The following is a 21,707-nucleotide window of genomic DNA, read 5'->3' as shown; positions in this document are numbered from 1 at the left end:
CAGTGTTATTCTACAGCATTATCTTAGCAGTAAAACACATGTGTAGTTCATTATGCAGTAATTTTATGTAGTAATTTTATGTGCTTTTTGTAGGTCAGTCTAGAGTGTTTTTATTTTGTGCAGAAGTAAGGTTGCTTCTGTACTTCCGTTTTCTAAGTGTTTCTCTTCCAGGTGTGACCTCTTCTTTGAGCTGCATTTAAAGCCATTGTATACAAGTTCTCCAGAAAGGAGAGATCCCTTTTCACATGAGTTGGAAGATTTTGCTATTTTCTCCTTCTGAAGATCAGTATTTTTATAGTTTCATCTAGTCTTATTGAATGTAGCTTTTTTTTTCTTTTTTTTTTTTTTTTTTTATTTGCACAGTGGTGCTTTTTTTAGTCACTTCAGTCAATGAGATAATATTGCAATATTTTTAGCATTGCTCAGATTACAGCTATTATCAGAGATGTTGAAACAAAATAACTTTAGACAAACTAAAGACTTCTATAGTTTTAGCTATGCAGACTGCAGAGGTTTATTTGACAATGCATGAAAAAAATTGACACACAAAACCCCATATTTTTTTAGATAATGTTAGTCATTGTTATTTAAATATCAACTGTATAATGTACATTGGAAATAAATTTATATTTGTGTGGTGGTATTGTATTAACTTAAAATAATAATATATGATCAGGACATAATAGAAGATGACTTATCTTGGAGGGGGTGACCAGTTAAAAAGTCTGCAAGTTTGGATTCACATACAGAGGAAAATTTCTGAGTGCATAGTAAGAGAAAGGAAAAGTGATTAAGTACTTTTTAAGTCAGAACAGGGACCATTAGAATATGACTTCATCCATCACATCTGTAATAGAATCTCTTTGAGCAATTATTGTATTAAGCTAAAGAAAGTGAGATTGAAATAGAACATACTTAGAAATGCACCAAATATTGACTTAAAATTGTGACATTTCACTACTATTATGAGTAAAATGTTTCAGAACTCAAAAAATCTCAATTTTCAAAATTTGCATTTTTATTTGAATCTTTCCACACACGCCCTCTCCCAACTTCTATTCCTTGAGAATAGATTTTTCAGTCTGTAACAGTACTGTCCTTTTATATATGTTAGGAGACAAGCCTGGGCTTCCAAGCTGGATGGTACTTGTATTCAGAGCACAAACCAATCTTTATTATTTCCTCATTCATAGCTGTTTTTTCTGCATCAAGATGACTGCTTGGTTCAGCCGTAATGGGGCTGGCTGCAAACTAATATGTGTACATTTTGGATGATCAAGGAGCTAGAGTGCCAAAGGGGAAGAAAAAATGAACCAACTTCACAGTCAAAACACTCCTTTGTGTATAGAAATAGGTATGATTGAAATCAACTCTGATTTTATCACTTTTTCAGTAACTTTTAAAAATCCTGAACTCGGGTCTCACTGACGTTTCCCCAGTGCTCATGCCATTTTTGCCCATCTTTTCTGAAAGACAGTTCTTGCTGGCCGGTCTTTTCACTACTCTTTTGCTGTACATTGTTCGGAAGACAGGCTGAGAAAGTTGGGACTGTTCAGCCTCTAGAAGAGAAGGCTGCGTGGAGATCTCATAGCAGCCTTCCAGAATCTGAAGGGGGCCTATAAGGATGCTGGAGAGGGACTCTTCCTGAGGGACTGTAGTGGTAGGAGAAGGGGTAACAGGTTCAAACTTAAACAGAGGAAGTTTAGATTAGATATAAGGAAGAAGTTCTTTACAGTGAGGGTGGTGAGGCACTGCAGTGGGTTGCCCAAGGAAGTTGTGAATGCTCCATCCCTGGCGGTGTTCAAGGCCAGATTGGACAGAGCCTTGGGCGACATGGTCTAAAGTGAGGTGTCTCTGCCCATGGCAGAGGGGTTGGAACTAGATGATCTTAAGGTCCTTCTCAACCCTTACTATTCTATGATTCTATGATTCTGTTTTAAGTAAATTTTTGAATTGTATACCCTCTTATGAGTTTTGGGATTCACTTTAGCTGCTTAGGTCCTTCTTCTCCTTATAGTTGCTGTATCTTTTGAGGTAAAAAAAACCAAAAAGGAGTATTATTTTTGTATATGAAAAAATTGAGACTATAATTAAGGCTCAGTTTCAAAACGTGTTGTTTCTACAGCTGTGACAAGCTATTCTCCATCAGGGTCACTTTTCAAGTAAGAATTCAGCTGTGACTAAAAATCCTGAGATCTTGGGGGAATAGACCAGAGAAGTTAAAACATCTGGAATGTTTGCAACAAGCAACCAGTGCCACAGACAGGCCTTGCAGGGCCTATGATAGATGAATCCTTTCTGTCTTTGGTGAATAGGGATCATCTGAATCAGTAAAAAATCATTGTGCCTTCCAAGACCCTGTTGCTCTAAAGTATTTAACAGTTATAAATTTTGTTTCTTGGTTAATACAAGTGTTTTAACTATAGGAGAGAGTGTTCAGTACCTACACAGAACTATTGCATTTTTTTTTTTTTTTTCAGGAATGAGAATGGGAAAAATCTTAAAAGTGGTCACCAATATTCTATACCTTGTTTTGATCCTAGAAGGTCATGATTAGACTTTTAACTAATATTTGTATTCAGACCAAATAGAAAGTAGTTTTCTGTTTCTGTTGGCTAAAGTACTATTTTAATTAACTGAGATGCTAAGATTGTCTCTAAATTTGTGAATTTGAATGTATTTGTGAGTCGCAAAGTAATAATAAAATTACCGATTACTTAGGTGTAGTGGCTTTTATTCTAAGCTATTTTAAGAGTCGAGGAAATCTGATGGAATCTCTTTTCTAGATATGCTTTTAGAGAAAATTAGGAAAGAGCAAACACAGAATCCCCCTTTAAAAAGTGGGGGTGGTGTGGGTGGAAGACGAGCCAGAGTATTAGAAGTGAATCAGAGCACTTTAATTCCCAGAAAAACAGTGGAAGAAATAAGCAAAGATCTTGTAAGTATCTAGAAGATAAAAAATAATGAATAACAGTCAATGTGGATTTATCAAGAACAAATCATGCCAAAAAATCTAATTTAATTCTGCAGCAGGTATCAGGTTCTGTGGACAGAGAAGTGGCAATAGATAACATATCTTGACTTGAAGAAGGCTTTAATACGATCTTGCAGAACATATTCCTAAAAAAGCCAGGGCAGGTTTTGATGTCACTTTGTGTTTACTAATTTTCATTTACATATAGTGTCTCCATGAATGGCAGTTCTGTTCATTTTAAATGCACCCTAATTGCAAACAGACATGAATGAATGCTTGTAATTAGTTGGAAATGAGAACAATGAGTGTCTGCATTACAATAAAGACTTGGGAGTTAAGTGATCAGCCAAAGCTGTGATTCAGAGTTCCATTATTAAACATTTAGAACTTCTTTTCACAGAGGAGTTTGAATAACGTATGTTTATGAACAATGATGCTCACAAAGGTATTTCTATAGATGGCATTCCATTTATGCCTGTAGGACAGGTGTAGTTTTGCTGGAGAAAGAATGTGAGAGCCGAGGGAACTGAAGTTCCTTTTTTCTACCCCTGTCTTCCCCCTACACTTATTATGGCCAATCCTAAGTTTTTGAAATCCAAAACTGATCACTCTTACAAAGATGTAGTGAGTGTTCCAGATAACATGTATGTCAGGGAAAGGGTTCTCAGCTCTTAATTGATTCCTAAATGAATTCCAAGGAAACAGAAAACAAAAAGGCAAACTTCATATTCTTCTCTATAATGTCATGTAAGAGACATTACAACTTTTCAATAAGCATAGGTGTTGAATCAATGTTTAAATGTTGATTTTTGAGAGAATGCTATAGTTTTATTCAATTAGAGTATAATGTTCAATTATACACTTAAAATTTTCAATGATTCTTGGTGAAAAGGTTTAAATATTACCAGCCTAGAGACTTGATTTTGCCTCTAGCTGTTGGAAGATCTTCTAGACTAGAAAGTTAATATATGGAAAAAATAGGTGGAAGTAAAGTCAGACAGAAAACTTTAAGACTATTACATTTTCAGTGATACTTTATTTATATTTTTAAAAAATCTATGTTAAAAGTAATTACATGATCAAAGATTTTCACCACTTCTGAGAGAGAATTTTGATTTTTATAGAAATGTCTGTACTAGTTTCAGAACCATTGTGATGTATTTTTGAACCAGAAGAATGAAACTGAAAGCCTGAACAACCTCTATTTATTAAGACTATAATTTATGTAAGATCTCAGAGGCTATGTAGTTTGGTCAGAGGAATAGTTACACTTGTATGTGAGTAGTTTTTCTATGAAACCCAATTAAGGGGGTGTCACAGAATTTACTAAATATTAATACAGTTTTTGTTTGGTTATGGTCTTTTATTTTTGGATTCCAGAGTTCTTTCCTGGACCTTGTTTACAGAGTAGATGTTTTGCTTTCATTGAGCAATGGGAATAGTTACACAGATAAGATTTTCATTTCATTCTGCATTCTATGGTGGAGAAAATAAATTTAAGATTTTTTTTCACTGGTTATTAAACCAGTTTTCTGCATAACCTATAAAAAGACACTGAAGGAAATTAACACCCAAAAAGAAAATAAGTATCCTATGTCACTACAGCCTTGAAATTTAGTACAGCCTGGTTCATCAACCTCTGTTGTACGCTGGAACATCAGGTCTAATGGATCTAATCACACTTCTCAAGTTCTACACTTTGGTATGGCAAGATTTTAGGAGGCTGCGTAAAACCACAACTCACTCAATTAGGAAATGTCTCAGATTCAGCCACTGGCCACTGCAGAGGCTCATATGTGCAGGAGTTAATGAAAATGAATAAAAATTACATAGTTTTAGCTTTCAAAACTATTGCTATTCTCAGCCAAAACAAGATATTTTGGAGAGGCTAAGGAGTTCTGATCAGAGACCCTCACACCTTAGTTTGAAAGAAATAATCTTATTAATTGTTATAGCAGGTCATTTAAATGCTTTTAAGCTTCTGCTTATTGTGCAATTTGTGATATGGAAGCTATTTGGAAGATTTTTAGTTCTGGGCCAAAAAAATCCAAATTGTTGAAGATTGATCTCACTAATGTGTTCTGCAAAAGTTTTTCAGCAAAAGCTTTTCTTTTTTAAGTAAGTTAGTGTTTTTTGAACATCAGTTTTAAAACCTTAGAAGTTGAAACTAACTGTAGAGAGAGTGGAATGCAGACAAATTTCTCAGTAGTTTCAAATCTGGCTATGTTTATAACATTGGATTATGTTCATCTCCTGAGCCTAATGCCTGGTCACTAGATGAAAATAATTGTGAACAATTACAACACTCCAGTTTAATTGGCATCTATAATAAAGCATTAGAATCACTTTAATTGCTAGTTGTAAATACATTTGTAAAACATAAGAAATAAAAATTTCCACAAAAGTTATCAATTTAAATTAACTGCTTGGATTAAGAGAGCCTTATTCATACAGCAAAGAGTACAAGGGAATGGGACTCAGCAAAAGAATCACAAAAAGCCTAGAAAAATTTGGTAAGTTTCAAGTATTATCTAATACATTTGAAAATAAAGATGCAAATAGCAACAAACATCAACAGAGCACTGATCAAAGGAAACAAGTAGACAGAAATATCAAACTTATTTGTAAACAATAGACTGGTATCTTTTATTTCTTAGTGGAACATTGACTATAAAACCCATGGGAAAGAGCATTTCCACTATTGTAAACTGTGTTAATATAACTAGCTATGCAGACAATTTATAATAATATTCTATTTATGATTTTAGCTCTTCCACACGTCAAATGATCACCAGCCCACATCTGTTTTTAAAGAAAACCACTTGTGCTTTCTTTCAGTACCATGTAAACTGGGCATTGAATTTATCTCAATTATCTCATGTAAACAGACAGATTATATCACAGATATATGAGATTATATCACAGTAATTTCCAGTGATTTCCCAGATATAAAGCAATAAATTCTGTGGAATAGATAGGGAATTCAAAGTAAGCTAAAAGTATTGCATTTATATTTTTATTCAATTAATTGTAGTTTCAGAAAAAAATGGTATTTTACATTTTATTTTCATAACAGAAGGCCTTAAGAATATTGGAATTATTCCCTCAGAAAGTACTTTAAATGTTTTCTTTAATAATAATATAATTTTCGCCTCTCAAGATTCATGTGAACAGCAACAGCAAATCAGCAAAAATGAATGATTTCTTGATAAATTGGCTATTAAACATGGCCATATCTGTGATATACGTAATTATATTTTCTATTCTTCAGCAAGAAGATGGCACAGTAAAGTTTGTGCCAGTAGGAATAACGCTTTCCTAGATTAAAAAATCTATTTGAAAGTATTGTCAGAAAATTTGTATGGAACAACAGACTCTGCATTACTGTTGTATTTCTCATGTATTTTTCTTCTCCTGGTTTTTAATTTCCTGTTTGAATCTTAGTTTCTAATCTTGTTTTTATAGCAGAAGCTGTATTGTGTTTCTGTTTTGCAAGGATCTTGTATTTTTTATACATTTAGTAAGCTGGCCTTACTGATAAAGTACTTGTATTGCCAGTACTACTTTTTATTATAGGGTAGTCATTCAGAGCTTCATGTATGAGTAGATCCAGGACATTATTCTGCCTCGCAAAGTGGCTCTCTGTAAGGCCGATTTTGAAGAGGCTGAGAACAAGAACAAATTCATGATATTAGTTACTTCTGTTCCTGTTATTTCCTCTGCAAGCAATCCTTCTCCAGGATTGCCTGCACTCTGGAAGAAATCTGAGTCCGTTTCATGCAATTAAATGTGACAGTCCGAGGAATACTAATTTACTATCTGTGGCATAGTTGTTAAGCTCTTTAGTGTATATGAATTTCACCTGGTGAATATACTATAGCGAACAATGTTATAAAATCCTTATTTAACAAACAGGCAAAATAACATATCAAGACGAAAGTAATTACTAATGCATTTCAAATTAATTGCAGAGTTAAAATGGATTTTATTTAATTCACCTGCTAGCAGCTGAGCCCAGAGTTGCATATTTCACTGTAGCAGCTTGTGACAGTACATGCATCTAGGAAAGCATTTTCTGCAGGAGATGCTTGGAATGCCATCTACTGTTGAAGAAGCAAAAAAACCCCAAAATCCAAACCCAACCCCCGTAGCAAAACCTGCTTTTTTAGAATAGTTGGCTAAATTCAATCTAACAATAGTAATGAAGTGAAAGATAATTAGAATTTCCTTCAATTTTATTAAAAAATATATACATTTAAATGAATTCTAGCTGTCAAAAATTAATCTCTGTTAGGAGATTGGGTTGTAGTAGTATATGTAACTCAACATTTTTCAACCCATATCTCACCTGAGAGTTGCTGTGGGGTCCTCATGACCACACAGAATTGCAATTAGTAACAAATCTTATGTGAAAATTGGACAATTTTGTCTCTGTCCCTTTGGAAATAAAGGTCCAGGTTTTTGTTTTTTTTTATTTGACTCCTGCTGTTTCAGGTTGAATATTCTTTTCTTTGTCCCGAATCACCTGCCTGAAATATCCACGTATCTGCAGGATATGAAAGTAACATTAAATTGGAGAGAAAAAATTAAACCCAAATAAAACTTTTTTCTTTTTTTTTTAAATTTTTCAATGAACTTACATATATATGTTTTTAAAGCTTAAGCAGCTAAAATTTTGTTATCATAGTTTAGGACACCCTGAATATCCTGTGTGATGGCAGTTATTGCTTATGTGGAGCCTTGAAGAAGTGTCAAGCTCGCATGTGTGGCTTTTCCACCTGTATATAGTACAAGCACTGAGATTACAGGGAAGCAAGGGCTTTTCAGATCATGTGAGAGACATCAGTGTGACCAAATACACTGCAGGACAGATGACAAATGAGTAAACTTTTGTCTCACAATGTAGCTCTTTAAAGAGAAGAAAATGGGTATTTGTAGAAACATAGCCTTTTTTTTTTTCTTTTTTTTTTTTTTTAATCCAGAAAGATGTCTACTGACAAAACAAACTGATTAAATTCAAGGAGGTATTTACCTGTATCTTATGTCCTTGAAATTTCTTTCGAAAATTCATTCTAATGAATTATGTAATACTACCTGCTCTTTGAATGAGCCAATAGAAGCTGAATAGGTAAACTTCTATTAAAGAAATATTTACTAAGGCTCAAGGGCTCCTTAAAACTTGCTTGCTCTTTTCAGCTGCTGCCCTTGACAGCCTTTATATGCATTGACTAGACCTTTGTTTTGCTCTTACTGCCTTTCTAGCACAGGGTAATTTTTGACTTTCCGTTGTGAGTTAGCTGGTCTGATCTTGCGGCTATTATGTATGGTGTCAGAGATGAACAACTAACAAGTAATGATGTGTTTACCCAAAGAAGAGCCAACTGGTGAAACTCCTAATTCGAGAAACTTAGTAATGTGAGAGCCTGAAAAAAAGCTTCTGGAACTTTAAGACTGGAAGACACTTCTTCAGTGAATATGTTTTCTTAAGTTAATATTGTTTATACAGGATGAATAATGTTACCATCTTCTAGCTATTTTTGTTGTCCCTCTTTGACAACTTTGCTTGATCCAAGACTTTCTATTAATTCTTGCTTTATAATTTTTGTTTTTCCTATTTTTTTGTACGTGCCTCGTTCCCTCAGAAGACACAAGGTACCCAAGTGAGAAGCAGCTGGCATATTCCACATGGCAACCAATTATAATACTGATGGTTGCAAATTCCCAGTTACTCTGTGATAACCGAAATACTTTTTTTTTCTTTTTGCTAAATATAGGAAAAAGCTGCAGTAGCCCATTTTAAACAACGTGGTAGGTTTGGACAATCATTAGATTTTTAACATTGACCTTTTAGTATCACCTCCCTGGTTGAGGCCTCCTGCTTGCAATTTTGGATAACCTTCAAAAGAGAGCATTGATCCGTGAATTAGTTATTGGAACTGCACATAACATAATGGCTACCATTCAGTGTAGTACTTATTTATTATTACAGTTGTACTACAATCATTTTCTCATGTGCTGATTTGCGATTTTGACACTCATTTCATGGTTTTATCATCAACACCATAACAGAAAGGAAAAAGTCTGTCCAAGGCAGGAAATGCGTAAGAAGTGTGGGAGCTTTGATTTGTAGAGCAGTGTCTCTATCTCTTACTCCAGAATCAAATAATAGGAAACATTTTTGCCCTGAAGAGTTCATATCCTAAGATAAACAGTCATTTATTGCGCTGGCTCTGAATCAAAAGTGCTGTTCAGTCTCTTCAGTTTTAGAGTTGAAAGTACAGGGCTGTTGAGCACTATGATTTTAGTTGCAGCAAACCACGTTTCAGTATGTATTTTCTAAAATATTAGTGTCAAAATTGACACAAGTTGAGACTTTTTTGTCTGAAATCTTTGATATAAACCATCCCATTTCTAATTATCAACTCCTTTGGGAGTATGGCAAGGATTTAGCTATAACCTGAAGTTTTTTCCGACTTTGACAGACATTTGGCAAGCAGCATGTATAACTACAAAACATGAACAAATGTGTTGATCTAGTGTATGTTGTATGCCCACACAATTTAGTGTATTGTGTAATTTAAGTTGGTTTTACTTGATCTGCTTATGAATTTTTGTTGGAATGTCTTTCATTTTAAACGGTGTGCGCTAAAGGATGTAGGTCTCTGCTTTTCAGATGGGTTTGATCTTCTTTGGTCAGGTGATGGAAACATCAGATTGCAAAGGATGGCTTTAAAAATATCACCTTGATAGGCATTTGTTAGTTAATAATAGACTTTTCATAAGATTTTTTACTTTTACAGCAGCTATCACAACCATCACAAACACAGAGATACCCTCTTTTTAGTATTTACAGGACTTCTGCATAATCTTTTTTACTTTTCAGAATAATTTGTAGCATGGTGTAGTCACAGTAGTCCTGTGAATTAGTAGTATCTCCATTTTAGACTTCTGTGAAAGAAATAACACTACCTGACTTAAAATCCATACACTGAATACACAGTTTTGTCTTCAGTCTTTGCTTTTCACTAGGTTTGCATTGAGAAGACATTTGCCAGTTATTCAAATCATTTTGGAATAGTTCAAATCTGCTAATAATTTGAGGCAGATACTGAAGAAGGAGAGAGAACACTTCCCCTCAAAGACTGTGTGTTGACATCTTGACTCTTGAGAGAGCTGCTGACTCTGTACTGTCATCTGGGTTAGTGGGGTCTGAAATGCAAGTAAGAACAAATGCAAATCCTGAGATTAGTACTCGGTTTAATTCACTTTATAATATATGTGGGTGTCAAGTAGTTTACATTCATGCTGTTGTTTTTATTTGAAAGATAGCAGCTCTACCGATGTTTTTTTTTAATGTGTATAACTAGAAGTGTGTATTTGAGACAAACTAATTTGCTGCAGTTATCTCTCAACTATTTTCTTCTTCTTTACTGTGAACACAGCTGAAGGTCAGTGTCAGTATTGTATCTGTACAATAGAGGAAGCAAAATGTGAAAATTCTTTTTATAGATCTGAGACTACCCCTCATTGTTCCTGTGTGATTTGCATTAGGAAAACCAGATAGTTCCGTGCATTAATATTTAATCTCATCTTAATCAAGTGTAGTGTAACAAGCGTTGCTCATTGAGACTTCTGTACATATATGCTGCTTTGGGTTTTGGGCCATCAGGCTCTATGTTCTTTAAACTTAAAATTTCATACAAGTGTTTGACTCTATGGTCTTTCTAGACAATATATTTAATAAAAAAAGCTACTGTAGGAGCATCAACAACTTCATTAAATTGATACCAGCAACATCAATTACAACATTAATTGTAATAACAAATAAATGTTTATATATTTTTGTTAATGGATGAGGGAAATCAGGATCCCAAACAAAACATTTGTATTTCCAATCTCCTCAGCTTCAGCAAAAGCACTAGAAAAAGCTTCCATCCTAGTCTGTCCTCTTCTCATCACCAAACTGAGGTGATTAGGAGATAAGGAGTACATAGAAAATGACTGGGCAAAGGACTGTAACTACTGGCCTTTAACATTTTTAAATGAAAGTGCCACGGAGTGTTGTATGCTTTATGTTCAACTCAGTGTTTCTAGGAGACATTAGGTATATCCAGACTACTCCTGCAGATCAGATCTTGTGCTTGTAGGTCCATGGGTGGCAAAGTTGTGAATCTTGAGAGCGCTGTTGGGTTTGAATAGATACGAAGATGTTTATCCATGCCAAGGATGGCTGATTCTAAAAATTTGGATTTCCTCAAGCTTTACTGGAGAAGAACTAGATACCTGTTTCATTTCAGACATCTAGGAGGTGTGTAGTGTGTTTTACAGCTCATTTTCATTAGCTGAGACACCTCAGTTCTGCCCCACATGTTTTTGTGGCTATGCACTCAAGGATGTAGAAGTAGAGAAGATGTCTGGTGACAGAGTGCTTGTTGCTTTACCTGTGACCAATGCATGTTTTGGGAAGAATGCCTTATGGTTTTGGCATAGTGGATTTTAGAAAGGAGCTTTTGCTTATGGCGGTAGGTTGAAGAATACAAAAGTATTAGTGTTAGGAGTTTAAAGGGCTAAGAATTATTTTCCTGCTTCTGTTTTACTTGTTCTCTTCCCTTTTCTTTCTGTTTTGTTCTGTTCTGTTCTTTTCATTCTCTGTGACAGTGGGACTAGCCATAATCTTTGAGGAAATGTTTAGTACAAGGAGAGGATCTAACAACAAAAAGTGTTCACTGAGATTTGAGATCTAACCTAATGATACTCACTCCTGAAAAAGATCAAAAGGGACTGGCACTTGAACTGTGTAGGCTTGCAGAGGAACACGAGAGAAATGGTGCTGTGAGTGTTTCAAAGAGCAGAGGTTCCAGATGACAAAGTGCAAGGTGTAAAAATTCTTTATTGTTGACAAGTAGAAAAATCCTGGCTTGTTTTCAAGTGAAGCAGTGTATGGAGTTATGATCTGTGCAAAGAAAAGTGTGATAAAAGCTTCAGACTCTTCTAACATTTTAGAATTAATTTGGTGCTTGTGCAAAGTGTTGAGTGAATTCTTAGAGTGACAGAAAGAATAAAAATTGAAAATAGGTGGTAAAGTATTTAATATTCTACACTGCTAGACATCAGTATCCCCATCACTGCTGATCAGACACATTATCTGCACCCTGTTGGTGATTTTAGCAAACTGGTATCAATTGGAAATTGTTCCTAGTGAATAACTAGAACTGGCATTGTTCAGAGTTTTGGGAGGATAAGATTGAGAAGATATGGGAAGGTAAAAGGAAGACATGTAGTCTGGAAGAAGCAGAATACGGACATACTGCTTGGGGTTTTTCAGTTGGTCTATTGAGTAAATGAATGTTTGGGGTTTTTTGACCTGACAATCCACTTCTTTTAAGCAATTATTAGTTGCTGATTTTTGAAAGGATGGGAAAAAGCAATACCTATATATGGGAGTACACAGTCTAGCAAAACACAAAGCAGTTTTTGTAACCAAAGGAAATAAAACTCCATGTATGTATATAGACAGGGTTTAAGAATATAAAGTTTCTTCAGTCCTTTTCTGTCTAGCAAAAGCTATTTAAACCACAACAGTGTTAAAAACCCATTCTCTGTATTTCATCTAATATGTCATTATTTCTATCAGTTACTACAACTTCTACTCCTAACTTCACCTTATTGAAAAGTCTTTTGGAAAGAGAGTGGCAGGCATTAGCCTGTGGCTTGCTGATTTATATCCAGAATCTCTGTTTATTCTCTGACCTTGAAAGATAAGTATCTGCGCTGTACACTTGAAGGGTTCAGGCCTGTTGATCCACAAGGTCAATATTAGTTTAATTTCATATTGTAGAAACTATTTTTTCAATGGATTTTTTTCATAATTTCTTTTCAAATTGTAGCTTGCCCTCCGTGACTGTTATAAAGTCAAGGAAGATTACTGCCGAATCCAGGGACTGAAGAATATATGGAGAGTGCTCAAGGAATGCGTCACAGTTATGTAATAATGAAAACTGTTGTCCTCACATAACTGCAGTGTTGGACAGTGTATAGTGGATGAGACAAAATTGTAAGAGAAAAGATTATTTCATAGGAGATATATTTTAAATCAGAGAGTCAAATTATGTCCCAACTTAGAAAACAGTCTATAAAATGCTAGGATAATAATTATAAAAGTGGGTTTTGAAAATGTCTGCTAATGGACAGTTTTTTATTTCATGCTGCTAAACTAAAAATTTGCTGCAAGATTTTAAAAAATACCATGGGTTTGCAGCTGGAATTGAAGTCACTGAACATGTACTATCATGTAAAAATGCTAGATCCCCTTGAAAAAGGCACAAAGATTTCAAACAGCACACTCAAAAGTAGTGTGCTGTACTGCAGTTTTGATCTTACTCTGTTTTGATGTCAGTTCCACGTTTGAAAAAAAATTGACCATGGTCACTATGCAAAGGAAAGATGTTGACTGTAATCTGATTATGTGAAGCGCTCAGATTTAATTTCTTTAGTTCAATAGAAAAATTCATGATGAAGTAAAAACTTGAAAGTGTCCAGTAAATACATCTGGAAGTCATGTATGGAGAGGAATATAAGCATTAGCTGCGTATTCAGTTTTCTTTGTCCAGTTGCCAGGGAAGTGATATTTATGCTGTCTAGCATGCAATTTAGGAGCTCTGAATCATTGTCTAGGAGTGTTTCCTTCTCTTAGTTGACCGTATAGAGCTTTTAGGCTCTTAATGTTGGGGGATTTGGATTAAATGTCCTAAGCTACCTAGTGAAAAAAGCATGGAAATGCTTCAATTCCCTGCCCCTTCCATTCTTCCCCCTTTGAAATACCTGTGTTGAAATCTTGGTTAAAGATAATATTATGATTAAGAAGTAGAATTGTGACTGTAATAGAAGTTTTTATTTTCCTATTTCTTTACTTTGGAATATATCTGCTTGGGTTTTTTTGAGTGTTTTGGTTTTTTGTTTTTTGTTGGGTTTTTTTTTTGTACTGGAACATTTCTTTGTATATAGATTTCTAAAGTGCTTTTGTGTGTGGATTTCTAAAGTGCTGAAGAGGCAAAACCGTGCTAGAAGACATTTTGCTGTGTGCTACATGTTCAGTTTTCCCTTTCTGTAGTCAGTTTTGGAAAGTTTTTAGTGTGTCTTAATGTCCACTTATTTAGTACTTGTGTAGTCGCTGAACCCTGGTTATAGAGGTATTCACTGGGCTATGGTGGAGGAGATGTGGAGCTATTTTGATGAGCTTTAATTTTCTGTCCAACATTAAGCATCCACTTATATTAAGAGCCTGCACTTCGTTTTTAGTTAGGTAAGAGAATATTCTCCCTAGAGACATTCAGAATATCTATTTAGGAATCTTTTTGGGTTTTTAAATATATAGGGAAGCTAGACTCTAACTTGGTATGTAAGACCAATATCTGCAATTAAAGGATGTAAATATTCCTGTGAGTATATGCCTGCATTTGTGGGTTTAGTTGAGAGGAATTGTGTAGAACATCGGCTTGCTCACTGATAGGATATTTGCCTAAAGACAATGGATAAATATCAATCAGTACTATAAATACCTACTGTATGTATCCTCTAGTTATTTCTTTCAACAAGTCTTAGTAAATTTTACTAAAGAGTAAAATTCCTTAGCTTTCCTTCCATAGTTTTTAGAGTTACATTATCTGTAGGCCCTGACATCATTGTGGTTTAATACATATATTGCATATTTTCTTTTAATCTATTAGGATATTGCATTTTAAATGGCATGATGTATGTTATAGATTCACATTGAATTATGATAGGTTGTAAATAAAAATAAAAAAAAATCAAAGCACCTTCCTTTGCATTTATGGCTGAATGTATTGCTGAAAATATTCTAACATGATATTCTATCTGAAGAATTGGAAACCAGTTATAGAACATTACTGTTTTCATTTTGTAACTGTTTGAGATACTTGGCATTCCCCATTTTTAATCCTAAATAGAAATAAGCACAGAATACAACTTAATATAAATATACAACAGGTATTTAAGGAAATCCTTTTGGCTCAAAGTAAGAACTTTCTCCTGCCCATTTGATGCAGATTATAGAACTTCAGGGTAGTTGTTTTACATGTTGCACTCAGTTGTGCAAACTTATCTTTTTAGGGTCAAAGAAGAGCAAAAACCACAGCTGACACAGTAAGTAAAATATCTTAAAAATGCAATAGGCTTGACTTTTCTACCTTTGCCATGTTCTGCTTCCTGCACCTTTGATGGTATTAGCATTCATTAGTATCTGATAGGCTGCAGTTAGTTTGTCATCTGCTTCCTGACTGGCTTGTAAGAAAGCTGCCTGCAGCTTCTTACTTCATCCACATGTTAGCTGGATGTAGGTTCTTGCTGCCTGCTTGTGAACTGGTGAACTGTAAAACTTTATTCCCTTTACATTCTTAGTGGCTGACTTAGTATTGTAGCTAACATTCCCATTTTCTCTAGCTTTTCCGCCTGTATATTTCTATTAAAGTTGGATAAGAAAACGTTTAAACTAGTGTGGTTTTATTGGTTATTCAGTCACATTATTTGCTTATTTAAACAGGTGGTTTCCCTTTAGTGGGATCACTGAGCTGGTAAATAACGTTCTCCAACCACAGCAAAAACAGCAAAATGAAAAGGAGCCCCAGACGTAAGTAAGCTGCTCTCTGTAGACTAAGTAATGTCTGTATAGCATTAAAAAATACCGGAGAGTAGGTTTAAAATAATTGCCCATGTACAACATCCTGCTGAGGGCATTTTACAAGCTGACACTGTTTGCTTTCTGACCCCTGATTTGCAAAGGGAAAACTGAAAATCAGGTGGTACTCTCCGTATCCGTAACTTAAATGATTACATTAGAATACAAGCTAAGGAGTTACTACTGCTACATTTGCCTTTTTCTGCGAATGTTCCATACATGAAACTCCCAGTGAAGTGATGCATTTTCTGTGCATGAGGAGCTGGAATGATAAGACATGTAGTGTTATATATAGCATGTCTATGCACGTGCATGGTATTTGTGATATTGGTTATGCATAGAATGCTATACAAATCTACATAATATGTATGAAGAGCTTTTTAAGGACCAGGAAAATGTATTTTCATCTTTTCATGCTTCTAAAATATCTGTAAAGTTTCAAAACTTTTGCAGATATAAGGTGAAATCTTGGGTCTGTCAAAGCTGAGGAAATTCTGACTTTGATGGGGCCAGTATTTCATCCATGGATCTTTTACAGTGCTAAGCCAGTATGAGAATCATGTGAAAAATTTTACTTTTCTTGCTATCTGAAAATTTTAAGATATAACAGAAACTGGCAAAGCTAGAACATTCAGTCTTAGAGTAGAACTTCAAGTATGGAGCTGAAAATATTCTTTTTCATAAAGAGAAACTAAATAATATTTATTATTCCAAATTTTCAAATTTTTAAAATGTGACTTCTGATATTATTTAAGCTTTAAATAATTAAGTTGCTGTCTTTTCTTTCTTCTAAAGGGGAATGGCTTGTGAATTCAAGTGGTAAAAGAAATGTTTGCTTTTGAACCCATGCATAACTGGTTTAAAACATGCATATAACTTGTTAATTGTTTTCCAGGCAGAGTCAGTTTTAGTTTATTATTTTCAAATATGTATATTTAAGTGGAGTTTCATACTTGCAGGATATGAAAGCTGTGAATTATTTTTGACAATACACAGTGAGAAATTTTCACAAAATTGAATGGAGAAATAGGCCATAAAATTGGTATTCTTTAAATGTGTTATTCAGAGCTCTGTTTCTGATATTCTCACTTAAATTCCTATATAATTGCATATAATATTAATAGTGAAGTTTTTATTTATCGGTTATCATTAAATACTGGCAATATTACATTTTGTTCACAACACCTCGGTACCTCCTATTTATTCCCAGTTTCCTTAACTCAGCAGTTTGTTCTCTTTACCAGTGCTGTACATATGAAGCATATGGCTTTGAAGAAACTGAAAATACTATATACTCAGTGTATACAGTTGAGTTATAGTTGCCCAAAAGTATTTATAAATGGTTTCTGTTATTGTGGAAGATTTTTTTGAACAGTGATCTTGTTGGGAACCACCTTCATTCAATTTTTTTTAAATAATTAAGAAATGAATTTAGGTGTATACTCATTGAATTTACAGATGGCACAAAGCTGAGAGAAGTATAACATCTAATAGCAGGATTATATTCCAAAATTATGCTGAAAAATCAACCTGTTGTTGTGATATTATGGTACCATTCAAAAGGATAAATGCCAGGTGGTGAAGTTCTGTAGAGATAGTTTATATGGTTGAGACAGGATAGAGAAAAATAGTGTAGGTAGAAGTTCTTTGGCAGAGAATCTGGGACCCGTAATAGTATGTAAGTTGAGCAGGAGTCAATATCGTGAAAGATATAAATACCATACTGTAATGTATAGACACTAGCCTGGAAGTGCCATGAAGAAGTTTTCATCCTGCTAAGCTTTGGTAAGGTCGCACCTGGAATAGTGTGCCCTTTTTTGGACACCATCCTTCAAAAATGATCTGGAGCAATTGGAATTCAGTGGAGAGTAATAAGAATGAGTAAATAGATGCTTAAGAAATGCAGCATGTATAAGGAAAGATTGAAACATATGAGGTGATTTAGTGTCTTGAAGAGAAAATCCCAGGGAATGAAGGAGATGGACAAATCTTTAATTATGCAGAGAGCTGCTGAAAAATGGAAGGATATAATATCTTCTCCATGCCTCTGGTGATGAAACAGAGGCATGGGGGAAGGTAAGTTGCATCAGGGAGGATTCAGCTAGGTAGGGAAAACTTAAAATGCTTGCATAGTTTGCTTAGGGCTTGTGTGGAAGCTGTATCACTGAAAATCTTTAGCAGCAGTTTAGCAAGTATCTGTTAGAACAGACACAAGTGTAGCTTTTCCTGTGCTGGGACAAATGACTTTTTAAAGTGTCTTCCAGCACTGTTTATTTGTGATAACTTCATTAATTTATTTAATTATTTTTCATTAATTTATTAATGAACAGGATTTATTTTTTTATTGTTGTAGACTTTGAAGGACAGAACTGATCAGAAATGCTAACTTCTTTGTTGAGTTGTTTGTTTTTTTCTGACTTTAATGGCTTTCAGAAAACTGTTGTACCTGGGAATATTGTGGGATGCTGGGAGCAGTGCAGAACTCTGTATGTCTGAAGGAATTATTACCACTATCCAAATTGGGGCATTTCCATTTGAAATCACAATCAGTAGCTGAGTCTGTAAGGGATTTCAGCCCAACCTGGCTGATGGAAAAAACTTACTTAGAGTTAATCTGGGAAGGACAAAATGTGGTAGGAGAAGGTAGAAAAGGAATCATAGTAGTGGTTGAAAACATAAGGTATCATGTTGGAAATTTCAGTTTTGCTCTCGTGAAAGTATTTTTGGAGAATGTTTGACCATGTGTCCTTATGGGCAAAGGCAGGATTAGTCTGACACCCTTGGACATGGATTCTGTACCACAAAATCACAGAATGGTTGAGGTTGGAAGGGACCTCTGGAGATCATCTTGTCCAACCCCCCTGGCTCAAGCTGTGTCACCTATAGCCGGTTGTCCAGGACCATGTCCAGATGGCTGTTGAATATCTCCAGGGATGGAGACTCCAGAACTTCTCTGGACTAGCGATACATGTGCTAATGTTCAGTCACTCCTTACCCTTCTTCAAGGTGGGAATGACATTTGCTTTCCTCCAGTCATCAGGCATCTCTCCCAAAGATTATTGAGAATGGTCTTGCAGATCTGGTCTTCCTTGATGAAGAATACTTTCATGTCCAGCTCCTGTGTACTTCATCATGAGTTTTATCTGCAGTGTTTAAGATATTTCCATGTTGTCATCCTTAGAGAGTGGAAATCCTTAGCTGCCCCCTGAAGCAACTGTTCTTGATGCTCAGCAATTAGCCTGTCAGGTTTTATTTCTTCAGATTCATATGACATATATTTTGTAAAAGATATATTCAGATTGTTCTTCATCGGGATTTGGTGGTGTTCCTTCTGCCTAAGGGTTTGACTTGTATGAATCTTGGAACATTATATAATGGTATTAAGCTCCAATCAAAATTAAGGAATCCCATGCTAGGAGGCACTGAAGATTCATCTAATCCAATACTGCGTATTGGCAGTGCCCAGCAATGAGTATTTAAGAATGCGCATGAGGAGGAGGGCATGTATAAGCTAATTCTGATACAGCCGCTTCAGGTATTTTAATGGATTCCTGAGGCAAAGGCTGCATGCAGGTTGCTGTATTTATTTCATGACCATTAGGAATCTATCTTCGACAAGTATTTTCAGTGCTGTTTTAAACCCGTTTATATTTTTGGCTTCAGAACTTGGTGAAAATGAATTCTACAATTCATATATCTGATGTATAGAAAAGTCGTTACACTTCATTTGCCTTAAACATGCTCACTGGGGAGTCCTAGTCTAGTGTTGTGTAATTCCTTATATTCTATGTCTATACTATGCTTAACCTTTTACACATTTCTGTTATATTCCAAGCAGCCTGTTATATTTCATAAAATCATCTTTTTAAGCTGAAAAGTCAGAATTTCTCCTTCTGTGGAAGGTAGTCTGTGCTTCTGATCATCTATGTTGCCTTGTCTCCTTTTAAAAATTCTGTTGGACTTTTGAGTTAAGGGTGACAAGCATCCCGCACAGTATGCAAGATGTGAGAACTCAGTAATTTTATACAGTGGCTTAGGAAAGAAGGTTTCTAATGTTTGCTGCTTAAAGATATCCAAATATTGAAAAGATGGTGGGTTTTTTTTCCCCTTTTCCCTGAACAATTTAGTTGATGTTCAGGCTGGAAGATTCTCTAGTTAATTTGGTTTTGTTAAGAACTGTAAGAGGGCTGTCAAATGCCTTTTATACCTAAAATATTTAAAAATAAATAGATTAAAATATTTGATTGCCTCTTAGTACATTCACTAGACTAATTCTAGGAGAGATTAAAAAATGTAAATTGCTTAGCACAACATCGGGGAATTTTACTGCTAAAAGTGGCTTGTTAATAAATAGATCTTAAGGTACTTTCCAACCCCAACCATTTTTATTCAATTCCATTCTATTCTAGTCTAATCCATCCTATCCTATCCTATCCTATCCTACCCTATCCTATCCTAATCTAATCTTCTCTACTCTTCTCTATTCTATGCCATGCCATGCCATGCCATGCCATGCCATATATTTATATGCTTTTCTGGAAGCTACGTTGTCATTATAGGGAAACAAAGATTGAATATTACTGTAAAATGATACTTAGTAAAACCTTTTCCTGCATATTTTTATGTAAACTAAATTATTTTTTCTATTGGTAGAACACTGGCAAACTGGTAAAGTTTTCAGTAAAATGTCTTCTCCTTTAAAAGATTATATATATATCTTTTTTTTTTTTTTTAATTGAATTCCATAAACATCTAGAAAGGAAAGAAATTATCCATCAAGAATGCTTGATTTTTTACATTTTAATTCCTTTGCTTTTTGAAATGTCAAGTGTTACTGAATTTTATCAATATATACTAAGTCTCTGTGTTCACACACATAGTTTTGTTAACATGCCCTGTCCTGTTGGTATAAAATCACTCTAGACATACTGGAAAAGTTTTCAGTATATGAATATGTGTACCGTAAAGAGCAGGTACTGTATTTATAGAGAAGACTGTGTCATTATTTCACATCTCCTTTAAGGCACAACTGCATAAAGTTGTACTAAAGGGCAGAATATATTGTAAGATCCAATACATACAACCTTTTTTTTTCTTTATGATGCAAATTCAGTCGCACTAGTCCCCAAATTCAGCATTTGAGCAGTGTAACTTAGATTAGGTACATGATTTTCTTCATAAAATTAGAAATGTCTGTTAAGGAAATATTACTGGATATTTTAGTCAGTGTTTGAATTCAAATAGATTGTTCCATTTATAAGAATCTCTAACAAATCCTATTTAAAATAGATTGGCATTTCTCAAATACATAACATAAATCAATGGATCATTATTTTTGTATTCTAAATCTGCTGTGTAAACAGTATGTCTGACAACCACTAGATAGCTTTGAATTTCTTCAGATTATCTATCCCAAATGTGAGAGCAAGCACATATAAACAATTATTTAATAAGATTTATACTATATGCAGTCAGCAGATTTATTTGCATTCTGTGTAGTTCCTGTTCAGTATTGTTTTTAATAGAAACTGTTGAAAATGACACACTCCACTTGAAGGAATATTGGGGCTGTTCAGCTTGGAGAAGAGAAGGCTGCGTGGAGACCTCATAGCAGCCTTCCAGTATCCGAAGGGGGTCTATAAGGATGCTGGGGAGGGACTCTTCCTTAGGGACTGTAGTGGTAGGACAAGGAGTAATGGGTTCAAACTTAAACAGGGGAAGTTTAGATTGGATATAAGGAAGAAGTTCTTTACAGTGAGGGTGGAGAAGCACTGGAATGGGTTGCCCAGGGAGGTTGTGGATGCTCCATCCCTGGCAGTGTTGAAGGCCAGGTTGGATAGAGCCTTGGACCACAGGGTTTAGTGCAAGGTGTCCCTGACCATGGCCGGGGGGTTGGAACTAGATGATCTTAAGGTCCTTTCCAACCCTTACTATTCTATGATTCTATGATCCTATGAATATTTCCTGAAAGAGGAAAATATGTATCTGTAGCCAATACACTTGTGAAATTGGAGTCATAAAAAGTCTAGCACTCCACTG

At 34.9% G+C, this 21,707-nt stretch overlaps 1 protein-coding gene across 2 annotated transcripts in view; it reads left to right on the top strand.

Annotated features, from left to right (window-relative positions):
* RIMS2 (regulating synaptic membrane exocytosis 2) overlaps positions 1 to 21,707 on the top strand; it is a 451,752-nt gene that overhangs the window by 42,407 nt on the left and 387,638 nt on the right. The window contains exon 2 of one of the 2 annotated variants that reach the window (XM_030495423.1): positions 15,534 to 15,620. The exons of the other annotated variant lie outside the window; for it this stretch is intronic. Within the exon in view, the coding sequence (XP_030351283.1) occupies positions 15,534 to 15,620 (87 nt within the window). The remainder of the gene's footprint in view (positions 1 to 15,533; positions 15,621 to 21,707) is intronic. 2 annotated transcript variants of the gene reach the window in all.

The sequence above is a fragment of the Strigops habroptila genome, chromosome 1 (genome assembly GCF_004027225.2).
Source record: "Strigops habroptila isolate Jane chromosome 1, bStrHab1.2.pri, whole genome shotgun sequence".
Classification (NCBI taxonomy): domain Eukaryota; kingdom Metazoa; phylum Chordata; class Aves; order Psittaciformes; family Psittacidae; genus Strigops; species Strigops habroptila.
Note: the sequence above shows the minus strand (reverse complement) of the source record. Positions and strands in the feature narration are given on the sequence as shown.